General features: G+C 35.5%; 2 protein-coding genes across 3 annotated transcripts; both read right to left on the bottom strand.

Moving 5' to 3' along the window:
- Positions 1-4,011: 4,011 nt before the first annotated feature.
- On the bottom strand, positions 4,012-5,334 carry LOC112285571 (cell number regulator 2). Its single transcript, XM_024526495.3, has 4 exons — positions 5,122-5,334; positions 4,895-4,966; positions 4,573-4,785; positions 4,012-4,353 (listed from the first exon to the last, which is right to left on the bottom strand). The coding sequence occupies exons 1-4, from the start codon at positions 5,192-5,194 to the stop codon at positions 4,286-4,288; spliced, it is 426 nt and encodes a 141-aa protein (XP_024382263.1). The 5' UTR covers positions 5,195-5,334; the 3' UTR covers positions 4,012-4,285.
- A 4,756-nt stretch (positions 5,335-10,090) lies between these two features.
- On the bottom strand, positions 10,091-12,929 carry LOC112285352 (uncharacterized). Of its 2 annotated transcripts, none has more exons than XM_024526088.3 (4): positions 11,763-12,929; positions 11,453-11,637; positions 10,944-11,219; positions 10,091-10,698 (listed from the first exon to the last, which is right to left on the bottom strand). In XM_024526088.3, exons 1-4 carry the CDS (start codon positions 12,617-12,619, stop codon positions 10,409-10,411), a joined length of 1,608 nt encoding a protein of 535 aa, XP_024381856.1. In that variant the 5' UTR covers positions 12,620-12,929; the 3' UTR covers positions 10,091-10,408. The 2 variants fall into 2 exon arrangements, with proteins under 2 accessions (XP_024381856.1, XP_024381857.1); XM_024526089.3 differs by having other exon boundaries at positions 11,874-12,928.
- Positions 12,930-13,149: the final 220 nt, after the last annotated feature.

Genomic DNA, 13,149 nt, shown 5'->3' with positions numbered 1-13,149 from the left:
TTTATTTTCCTCATACTTATGAAAACAATGCTTTTTTCATTCAATTGTGAATTCAATCTACTTTTTTCTCCCAATTGCACAACTTCTTGGCATAGAATTTGAATTTCCTTGTTGTTTTCATCTGCAAGTGTAGAAATAGTATTTCAATGATTTATATTAGAAATAAATGAGATTTTGATCCTAAAAGTCTTCATAAGCTTGTGAAGATCTACAATAGTTGTAAACTTATTCTCACTTCTATCATAAGTAGCATCCATAATTTTTTCTTCTATAGATGACTCAAATAAATTTATAAGATAAATTCGAGGAATATAATCCATAATCTCTAATACCAAATGAAAATTTCTATAGAGACAGATAATCTATTTTCTTTAGAAAAAATCAATGTTTAAAAACTAAAAATTAGTTTAAATATGGATAGTTTGTAACCTACAAAATATAATTCTAGAAGTAGAATAATCCTTTCACTTCTAAAATAAAATAAAAATAAAAAATCAAATGTCTTGACAAATTTCCAAGGACATAAATCTTAGAGAATTAAAAAATCAATACCTTCTTTTAACACTCAAAAAGATTAAATAAACATTCAAAGTTGGTATAATATTAAATTAGAATGGTTATTACTAAAGAGAAGAAGATTAAAATTTTATTAATAACAATGAAAAGGGCTTTATTCTTGCCTCTATATACATTATATAACTAAAAAGTATGTGGCAACATTCTATAGAACTTCCAATACTTCTCTAATCTACAAGACACATATCTTAACTTGTAAGGCAAGTTTTTTATATGCACACCATATTTTTAGCTTACACCACAAGCAACCTACACATGCGACACATGACTAACTTGTTGGCTAAGTTTTTCATCTATCAATCAACTATAAATATGTATAAAATCAAATATGTGTCTATAAAGCTTCTAAGAAGCTTTGCTATAAGATAATATCAAATTTATCTATATTTACCTTCTATCTAGTACTTCTTATTTAGATAAATATGTATGTTTGTGACACTTATACTTGTAATAGCAAGACTTCTTAAATTCAATTATGAACTTGATCTACTTACTTCTCTTAGTTGCACAACTTTTTGGCATAGACTTTGAACTTTATTGTTGATTTTTTAATATGCATAGTAATAGTACTTCCATGGTTGATGTTAAAAATATGTAAAATTTCTTTTTTAAGAGTATTGGTAAGGTCATGAAGATCTATAAGACTTAAAAATCTATTCTCACTTTTGCAAAGAGTAGCATCTATAATTTTTCTTTTCATAGACAACTCAAACAAATCTATAAGTCAAATTAGAGGAGGATAATTTGTAGCTACAAAAAAATCTTATTTTTTTAATTTTTTAAATAAATATTAAAAAATTAAAATATTAATATAAAAATAAATAATCTATAATCTTTAAAGTATAAAAATAAAAGTGGAGTAATTCACTTACTTCTAAATCAAAAGAAGAAAATTTAATTAGCACTCTTATCAAAATTTTAAGGATATAAATTACAACAAATAAAACTTCAATACTCTCTTATGTTACTTGAAAAGGGTATATATTTATTCAAAATTAGTATAATATTTGAACTGAAATAGCTACAATCAAAGAAAAAAAGACTAGAGTCTCTTAAAACAAGATTAAAGATTATAAAAACTCTTTAAAATCTTTAAAGATTTTATAATTAAAGAAGTTAAGATTTTAAAATCTTGAAGATTTAATGTCTAAATTTGATGCAATTATATGATAATCAAAGAGAGTGAATTAATAATAGAAAGTTCTACAAGATAAGCTAAGTTTTGTATAAATTATAACTAAAGAATAAGCTTGTAATAATCCATGAGTTAAAAAGAGATAATTTTTAGGCATGGATTCTTAATTGAAGCCAATTTGTTACAAGTAATATATTTTCTTGTGTATAAATTGATTATAAAGAATAATTTTATATCTATCTAAAATAAATCTTTGTTCTTAATAGTGGTTTTTAATACTTGTAATTATTAAAATATTTTATATTATTTTTATTTTTTAAAGATAATATCTTATAATCAATGTAAAAAAAAATTAATCTAAAATATTTATTTATTTTTGAATATCTTACTTTTATAAATATTTTTTGTTTTAATTATTTTATTAATATAATAATATTTATTTATTTATTATGAACAATATCTTAGAATTAATGGCCATTAAGTATTTGATATTATAACAATAAAAACTTTTTATAAATTCAAGTATCATCTTTTATGATACTATACTAAAGATTAATATTTTGCTATTTCTACACATTACTCATAAAGTGTTTAAAGATGACTAACCATTGTCTTTTGTATCTTATATCATTGCACCTTATATATATATATATATATATATATATATACATATAATTTAAATAAAATATTTTCATACTATTAATAATAAGCATAAGATATGTTGCCTTTTAAATCAATTTATAGATTAAAAAAAACTCTTTAAATATGTTATGACTTTTTTATGAATTTTTTAGTTTTTTTAAAAAAATTAGAATATTTTTCTAATATTAAATTTTATTTTAAAAATCCTTCTACATTAGTTACTTACCTTGGTGTTTATATTAATAATCTTTTTTTAGTTTTTAATAATTTATTATCAAATTAGTTAAAGAATTTATTTTTAAAATACATATATCATAAATAATAAAATAAAATATATTTACTTGATATTCAAATTTTATGGAATTATTCCAATTAAAAAAAATTATAAGAAAAATATATCTTGAATCTTTAAAAAAAAAAAAAAAAAAAAAAAAAAAAAAAAAAAAAAAAAAAAAAATGAAATTTAAAAGAAACTAGACACTATAGTCTATATTTTTTCGAAGCTTATATAATCACATCTTCACCACAACTTTATAGATGGTGTGATGTGGATTATACAAGGTTGTTTTAATTTTAAAAATAAACTTTAAAGTATTTTTTTACTTTAATTCTTCTCTTTTAGGTTTTTACTTTTAAAAAATAGCATGTTGTGGCTCAATCAAATACCAAAGCAAAATGTATAACCATAGCCATAGTATTAAAACAATTCATGTGACTACAAAAATTATTAAAAGAACTTAGAGGTGGCATATCATTTCTAAACACAATCTATTAAAACAACTAATACTTTGTTACTATAAATAATAAAATTAAAATTTTATGATTAAATTTTTATTAATATAAGATATCACTATATTCATAAATAATAAAATGAAGGAAAATGAAGTTCCTATACAATATATTTTTATAAATTAAATTCTTTAATAGACAAAATTCATTATATATACATATATACACTTTATTTATTTTTACTTTTTTATTTCTTGTATATAAACAAGCATGACCATCCAAATATTCTACAAAAATATACATAAATATCAAAAAAAAATTAATTTCTGAATTTAAACAACTTTAAAAGGTTTCAAAGCTTTAGGAATGATACATTGTAAGATTTTATTGGTTTAATATTTACAAATTTTATTATATTAAATTTCATTTTTATATAGCCTTTTGGTCTTAATTTATTTATGATAAAATTTAATTCCTGAAATTCTTCAAAAAAATATGTAATTTAAACATACTAAACTACAGAATAACACTTTGTGACTGCTTTGACTAACTTAGTGAGAAAGCCACAAATTTTCCTATAAATATTCTTTTTCACAAGCAGTTTTTGCAACAAAAAGAATTTAAGAGTTTTGATTTTTTTCAAATGTCATTTTTCAATATATATATATATATATATATAAAGTATTTTTTACATATGTATGTAAATACAGTAGTTGTTTTAATAAGATAAGTAAAGTTTTTTGAACTTAAAATAATAAAAATTCAATTGGAAGGAGTGTGGGCTGGCAAGAATGAGAACACTCTCTAGAGATGTGGGTTTGTGCTAAGTTGATCTTGAACTACCAAGGAATATGGCGAGTAATTGACCCACATAAGTTGGTAATTTGAATCTTGACCTTGAACTTTTAAGCTTCTTTGACATGATGAAGTAAATAAATAGCACAAGTTTATGTATTAGTTCAAGCAAAAGAAACTTTCTGCACACTGAAATTGTATAACAATTGAAAGAAAATGAAAAAAAGTAGCATACCCTACGAAATTAAATCCTGTTCTCAGGCAAATCCTACGTGGTCCCTTCTCGGAAGTTAACCACCATTCAAAGTGAAGTTATTTTTTGCACTAACGGAGAACTCCTACTTCGCTAACAAGCCGCTTGGACGTCAGCATCACACTCTTGAAAGGCATTTCCTGCTTCGCTCATGGTCAGTATCCGCCCATTCTTTGAGGTGCAGGTGCAGATTTCTCGTAAGCCTCCCGGTTAGCCAACCAACCTGAACAAAGCGATAACAGCAAGATATCAGACCCTGACAAAGAGTTCATTTCAGGTTCCAAGCTTGAAGATCAACAGAAACATAGCATTGAATTCCAATGTACTTTGGTCGAGTTCCTGTTTTTTTAAAACATATATATGCTTGTTGCAATCAAGTATCCACACGATCAAGCTTAAACCTCACGGATATGAGTTGAAGAGGTGTGCTTCGGCTTGTTACCAAGGGAAGGGTTGATGCCACGAGACTGAAGCTCACGATGTTGTTGGGACAATGAGCAGGAGAGACACCAGCAATCCACACAGCAGTCACCGCAAGGCTCCGGAACGAGCCCATACTTGGCTCTCAGACGTGCACGGTACCCGCACGTGTACAGGCATCCCAACCCTGTAAACGTCTGGAGGCAGTAGAAAATGCAGCCGGCGCCAATGCATGCTGCAACTCATTCCACGCCTCTGAAGGTAAATTCACACGAGTAACCGAAATCCAGCCACATCAACAGAGCAGGCAACAAGACAGAGGACGATGTTGCGGGCACACTCACATGTCATGCCTTGATCAATAATCTCTGCCAAGCGTCCCACCACCACGCAAGGGCAACAGAATGAACAGCAGACTGCCATGCACCAACACCCAAGAAAATAAGCTCTTAACCTCAACTTTGGGAAGCATTCGCAATTGCCAGAATTCGGTTGTGCGACAAGCTTTGCAACATATGCAGGAATCTTACAGCACAGGGTGTGGCTGGTGGACATTGCAAAACCAGCTTACATGATCCGCAGTCTTGGAAGCAATCACATAGACCGCTATTCCATTGAGCGGTTGCAGTCTGGGTATACGCCATTTCTTCTAACTTAGCCTTTCAGCAGCGTCGATACGTTAGCAAGAACACACACGAGAAGTCTCTTAGATCGAACAATGCTTGTGGAAGACGAACCACACGAATCCAACCTGGAAGCTCAGTGCAGATGGGGAGGCCTGTTGTAAGTGGGCAGTGAAGTGGGACAGCACTGGTATCACTTCCTTAAAACCAGACCGACGGGTGCGCTCCACTACCACCCGCTTCCTTCGCGGACCCAGCTGGTGACCTCGGTAATCTTCCACCCCCCTAATTGACTTCCTGCATACTAAACTAGACGCGGCTAGTAATACACCCACATAGTTGTCGAAGTGAAGTAACTCCCCATGGACTGATCCTTCTACCAAGACCTGTTGATACCGATTTCCGATTTCGCAGAGCAGGTACCAGCTGGCAGTCTGTACTCTTTAAATCATCCGTCCGTCATCCATGTGTGCCTGCAGAAATCATATTATAAAATGTTCTGATGTGAAGAGCTCACAAAATCGAGGCAGCTACCCGACATCTGTGTCTGTAGACACGCATGGACGCATACATCCATGTAAGCTGGTTTTGGAATGTCTACATGGATGACGGAGGTATGATTTAAAAAATGCGAGCTTACCTATTCTGCGAAATGGCACGGGGGCTACAATTCGGGCATTGTACATCGCTAGCTTCACAATACCGACAGCGGCAGTGCGTACGAACAGGGATACTGTTCATGCATCCAACCAGAAAGTTCACTTGTCTTCTTTTTATCCATCTTCCCACTCAGCAGTCGGGGTTGCTGCCAGTCCACACGGTGAGAGCGAGACCAGGTTTTAGTCTTTTTGTGGTTGACAAATGGTGTTGGTGGCAGAATGGCGATTACGCTGCTTGGTAAGTCGTTGCTGAACTGTACTGCAATGCCCGCTAGCAACGCGGCCATAGCTTGTGATCGGGATGGAGCCTCGCCAACATGCACCTGCAACTTCGACCTCTGGCAACAGCGGCAGCACCATCTTTCCTTTCCACTTCCTTTTCTTCAACATTCATCGGCATATCTAAACACGAATATATATACATTCATCTGTGTATATAAGCCTGTATGTCTAGATATTTACATGAGTTATTAGGATTGAGTTGTGCAATTAGTAAGTCTGAATGTAAGTAAACCGTGTTCACTGTAGTTGGTGTTGTACTACAAGCACAGCAAGAGTGGATGTGTTACTGTATGTGTTGTACCTTTTAAGACATGTGGTATTTTGTAGTATATTGTATGTTGATTTGCTACATGATGAGATTTGTGTGTATATATATATATATATATATATATTATTTTATATAATATTTAATATATATAGTATATTGAGTTCTATTAGTGTTATGATTGGTTTGATAGGATATCTACTGAGTTTGTATCTAGGAATATCCAAAATTCCATGATCAAGTTGTAATGTGTAATTTAAGTTATCAAAGGTGTAATAGTTGATTTCTACAACCATATGATTACTGGGCTGTTTTTTAGCAAGGTTTTTACATTGTGTTCATGTAGTTTTCGGTGGCAAGCATTGTGACCTATTGTGGAAACCTTATCATTTGATATATTATATACATATCTCTTTGGGATTGTTGGCATTCCTTGAGCAGTGAGCAACATGAAAGCACCTTGAACATCATAAACATTGCAGAAATACTCATGAGAGGCACAGTGCTGCAACTGCTGCCAGTGACTTCAAAACGTTAAGAAAATTCAGAGTATCTTAAAAGCATGCAATCAAGAACTTTTCGACAAGATAATATGAAAAAAATAAATAATAAAAAATAAAATAAATGACATATAAAACAAAGTTGTAAAAAATCGGTGTGTACAACAAAGTTGTAACCTGTAATTACAATTTAAAACATGCAGTCAGAAATAGCCCACCTTATGTCATGAAGTTGGGCTAGGTGGGTACTTCTGGGATTCAACGCACGTGCGTTGTGGATGATTGAAATTTTTAAAATGAATACAAACCTGGTAAAATGACTGGCATTATGCAAACCACATGACATAAAACCTCGTGGAATAACTTAATCTCCGTACAGGACAGTTGGAAACTTCTTCTACTGTAAATAAAAGGAGCGACTATGCCATTACTATAATGTAGTCAATGTGCTTGGCTAGGTCCTACTTATTGAAATCTCCACGGTACTGTTCAGCTGATATATGCTGCTGTTCAGTTTTTAATACAATAAAAACAACTCGAGATCTTGTTGCCGACAAAACAAACCTCTGTTGAAACAAGGGGAGGGAGAAAGGATTGATTAGTAATATATTTGACTTCACACATTGATAAAATTAGGCAACTACATGATTGTACCAAAAATAGTAATTATTATTTATCTAAAGAATTCAACTTGTTCAACTTACTTCGTGAGCGGCAACAACACTTGCAGTTCATGCTCGGCCACACAACAGGATGTATACCTACCGATTGTAGACACCTTCCCCTCCACTCCTACAAGATTTCCCACCCACTGAATTTTTTTTACTTGCCTTTTCGTCAATGGAACATTCTTTTTTGTGAGCCTCCTTCCTCGAACGCACCATCTGCTCGCTTCTGCCCAATACTCTTCTTCTAAGTAGACTTCCCGGTCTCTTCTACATTGAGAGCTCTTTCTGTCTTGCAAACACAAAAAAAAAAATCATTAATTAATAATAATAATAATAATAACTCTTATAAAGCATCAGGTAATAGTACTAAGCGCTTTTAACATTTACTTTTAGAAAAATTCACATGGAACTGTTCTTCTCCATGACTGATTCCTCGTTGAGAAAAGATCATAACAGCAACATTATCGGTGAATGAAAGCATCTGAGATTCAGCGAAACAATCACCTTATCCTCGAGCTAATTATTTGATATTTCACCTTATCACATCAAGGTATCTGAAGTCTTTTTCCACCAATACTTTCTATATCACACTGGTAATTAGACCCTTTGTTTTGCCTTCTCCATCAACCACTGGCAAAAACTACACTCACACAATCAATCATAAACTTATCGCACACTCGTGTGGCCCATAATATACGAACCACATCTGTTAGAAGTTGGTAGTGACGTGAGATTTATGCTCCTATCAAAGAACAATCACCAAATTGTAATGTCTTGATTACCAAATCTTAAATGAAAATGATGGTCTTTTAAGATATATAGTGACTTGCGGTGCTTGCCCAATTTTCTTGCAACCTTCCTCCCCGGGAACTCCTTACTAAACTTTGTCTATGCTAGCGGTAGCTGTGCTCGCATGATCACTCTTGGAAATAATTTTGGGCAGGTTATACACTACCCACTGTAGCTAACGAAGTAGCCCACCAACTACAGCGCACTTCAATATAGAAAGAAATTTATGCCTTTTACACAGTAGACCACTAAACAAAATTACATCAAAATGCAAAGATGGGAGATTAATTCTCACGATGAAAAGTAGCTGCCCAAATCGATAACACTTTATTAGTATTATTGTGAAACGTCGTAAAACCGTTATGATACGTTATATAATGCCTCACACTTAGATGGAAGTCCCGCAGCAAACGTCAAGTGCTGCACTAAATATTTTCAGTACAGACCTAACCCAAGACTACATGATGTGAATGAGAGAAAATAAACTCCTGGAAAGTGCACCCTTGTCACCGTGTTTGGCAGTCTATGTTTACGTTTAGGGTTTTGGATAGATTTTCCTCTGCTTTGTAACTTCCTTTCTAACTTACACATGATCTCAAGGATGGATCTTTCCCGGATTCTGCAGAGAGTAAAGCCAAAAATCAAGTACACTTCGTATTTTGGTAAGCATACAGTCATGCAGGAAACGGCGATCACTACTGTCCGGCATGTTCTACCTCATTGAAAGCAAAGATCTAGTCGTTCTGCCAATGATTATGAAGTGGACATAAACAAGGTACATCACATTTAATTGAGAGTCTGGGCATTGTGTGCATTCACAAAAATACTACATAGCCCTCATGTAAAGCCTCTGAAAGCTACGGATAATTTCAAGCAGGTGTACTTCCAACACAGTCCAGCATCACAGAACAGAATGATGGGATTGGGTATCGTCTCCTGCTTTTGCTTCAATAACAGGAACAACATTGTCGTTGTTACACGTTTGCATCCATGTTTTTGCCGCCAATCTTCTTTACCCTCGTCAAACTCTCTAACCTACTCGATTTGAAACCTAAGCATGACTATCCCCCAATTGCTGATCAGATCAAATACATCACATGCCACGCTGGTCTAACTCCGATTCGAACGACGTTTCGTGCAAGGAATAAAACAGACAAGACAGGTAAGATTCCACTGCACGTTATTCTCGAACGCAAGAAAAAGTCCGGCTCCATAGTAATACTGCAACGGAAGCTCTCTTTCAGTTGGCGCAAAAGGTTTCACAGTTAGTCATGGGTCTCGGAGACTAGATGGGAGCTCATTCTAGCACTCCCGTCCACACTCCACACACTTTCCAAAGCACCAGCAGCACAACAGAAACCCACGAAAACGCCTGCAATGACGAGCGACGCTCACACAGCGAGCCCGTGGCATTGGAATCCACTTCCGGACCGTGTTGATTCCAAGACTTGCAGGTTGATGCCAAGTCTTGAAATCAACATTGCAACGTCTGGTTCTTGTTACTCTCTTTTTCTCTTGAAGGTCAATTCCATTTCCACTTTTCAAGACTAAATATTAGCACAAAAAAATACACATTCAAATGCAAAACATTGGAGGTTAGCAACTTTTCTACCTCATGCCATTTACCAAGTTGCAGCTGTATACCAATATCAAACACTAGGCAAGTAGGCAAGCAAAGAAATAAAATGGAAATGAAATAACGTAAAGTGCATCCAAACTTGCTACTCAGCCATCACACAATTTTTACAAACTCGTCTCTTAACAAATAAAACTCTTTTAAAAAGTTTTAGTTAGAATTTACATTTTGTGTAAGTGTTTCTTTTGCCAAGTGATTAAAGAATGGACCATCCTAAATTCTAATACAGCATACAAGCTGAAGAAGAACCTAATTGACCAATCGAAACCATGTTTAAACCTTTCAATCACAAGGCTTATCCGTCCTATCAATAAAGCTCGGCTAAAAATCATCTACTTTACATAACTACGAATTACCGAAAAAAAACCGTTGAAGCATGTGAGGAAAGAAAACTCTCAAACTCGCATGCAATCCTTCATTGCAGAGGGTGGTTTCGCTACATATTTGCAGCTTCATCGCTGTATCCTGCTGCTCGTCCAGTTCGTCCTTCCACAACTTCATAACTGGCAGCAATAGCTGAATCAGTGATGGAGGTGTCCTGTGCGGCTTCAGAATCATGCATCTCCAATCCTTGATAGCTGCGGAGAGCCAAATACTCTGAGCTCGACGTTGCTCCAGTGCTTGTACGCCCAGAACTAGCAACAGCCAAAGAAGATACTGGAGGACGCAATTGTAGAGCACGTCCAGAAACTTCTGATAGAACTGATTCTCTGTTTTCATCATCATCTGCACATACATAAAAGTGTTGTCAACCTTTGCACTTAGAATGTCCAATACCCTACTTCTTTAAGACAAAGCCGTCACATGAGATGTCTACTTTAGTTATGATACTACACAGTTTTCTTTTTTATTTTTTTACAAAAAGAAAATAATCGAATGGCATATGGTTGTGGTTAGTACACTCGACCATTATATAACAAAACTAAGCTTTTTAAAGCAGGACCGAATGTACAAAGTCACGATCAACGAACCCGAAGGAAAGGTTCGAGCTTCAGCTTCATTGTACGATGGTTCTTCCCCAGGTTTCGGTAGCGACCCCAATTCCAGACTGAAGGCCCCAGTCCACTCTTTGCCTTCAACAAACGCCAATTCTGCTTCGAAGGGTGTGATAAGAGGAGCGAGGTACTCTTTGCTATCTAGAAGTATTGTTTGGGCACATGCCACAAGTACAAATACATCACACTCGGGAAAATTTGCAAGTTTCGCTGGATTGGGCCTGCCCATAAGCATCGTATATGATTTTTTACCTGCAATACATATCACTCATTCAGAACAGAATCCCAAATTCTAAACAAAGTCCGGTGGCAATCAATTTTACCTCCAAAAATTATGAACGTTTTAGGAGTTAGGGTTTGATCAAGTACATAATTCACGAATCGCTTAATTAGCTCGTATTGAAACACAAAAAGTACACGTGATACACAACGAATGACTGCCAAATTCACATACACACAATCCAAAGATTAAGAATATGGCCGACCTGCTGCAGCAACTATCTCTCGTACACGCCGAATTGATTCGTTGTATCCGGCAACACCCAAAGTGCCGACTACAATCCCAACGATGCTCGCTTCTTTTGCACGTTCAACAAGAGCAAACCTTCGCATTAGATCTCTGCTCTTGCTCGGTAAGTCTTTCACCAAAACATCATTGTCTGCATTATACCTGACGAGAACGAACATGCACGAATTAGCATCGCCCTGAACCCTTCATCTCAAATTAGGGCACAGTTCAAATATCGAGATGCCATTCAAAACTGAAGTACCCCATTCTGAAACTCCATGAAGTACCTCATTATATTATTCTTGTTATAAGTTAGTAATAAATTCGTGAGTGCTGCCCCTTCATCCCCGATCCAAAGAATCGCAACATCCTCCATCGTCGTACCCTTCGGTACATACCATTTCAGACCTCCTATAATCTCAGCCAATTGTGCAGTCTTCGCCCTGTCTTGCTTCAAGTCCTGCTCTGAAGCAACTCGTGGGCTTTTCACACAAGCAGCGTTGGAATTCGAACGTGTCGAGCATGCGGAAGACACTTGACCACCATCGCACACTCGTGGAGTACAAGCCCCTTGCGAACAACCACCGGATCCATGAAGTCCAGAACACGAATCCGAATTTCGAACTGGCTCCATCTCATGTCTCGGGATCTCCGCAAACACAACTGTCCGGGCGCCGCCACCACCATCTCTACCGGCATCTACCTCTCTTCGAATGTCCTCCACTGCGTGTGCATATTGCAATCCAAACAAGACCACGACTGGTTGACCCTGGTTAGAATCAAAATTCATAATCGCTTGGCTACAACGATATGCATCGATCCGCCCTCGGCCGAAGACAAAGAATACAGGAAGGCGAGATGTCTGGCTAAGACACGTATGGCCGTAATGTATGACGCACTGCGCGTCCACATGAGCAGCGGCTACCTCGTCAACACAGCAGCTACCATATGTGGTATCCGCCATGACAAACAACTTCACGCCATGAGAAATATTTCTTTCGCTCAAAGCAGAGAGAAGCAACGACGTGACCTCAACACTGGCGTGCAGAAGCTCGTCAGGGAATTGCAAAGCAACACGAGTAAACCCACGATCCAGAATGTACCCCGCTGTCGCCACAATCTCATGCTGCTCCATGAAATCCATTCCTAAACCCTAAACCCACAAAATCAATTTGGTGACAACTCAAGGCCTACGGTTGTATCTATCTATCAATAAATATATATATATATATATATATATATATAAATATATGCAAACCTCCACCTTAGGAAACAAGCCCAAATCCTCAAAACCATCTACTAAACTACAGAACCTCAAAAGCAGCTGCAGCTTGATTACTGACTTTAAGAGCTCTGTGAGCACTTTGCTTTCGTTCACAATCCTGGGTTCCACACATCCATAAACCCTAAACCCTAAAAAGCTTCCAAATTACTGAACACCATCTGGGTAGCTGCTCATGAACACTGCTGATCAGGTGCTGGGTTGCACTATTTAATGCCATCGAAATGGATGGATGTTCCAACCGCTCTGGATGGTTTCTGAAAGTCCATCAACATCACGCTGGATAGATGTTTGTGTATGACAATATTTCTACCAAAAAAACAACTACAAAAAAAGTACACCATTTTATTTATGCAACAACAACGTGCCTGTTTGCTAGTTTTCTTTACATT

This window comes from Physcomitrium patens, chromosome 8 (genome assembly GCF_059467195.1).
Source record: "Physcomitrium patens ecotype Gransden chromosome 8, ASM5946719v1, whole genome shotgun sequence".
In the NCBI taxonomy this organism is placed as follows: Eukaryota; Viridiplantae; Streptophyta; class Bryopsida; order Funariales; family Funariaceae; genus Physcomitrium; species Physcomitrium patens.
The sequence above is the reverse complement of the archived record's forward strand: the minus strand, read 5'-3'. Positions and strand labels throughout refer to the sequence as shown.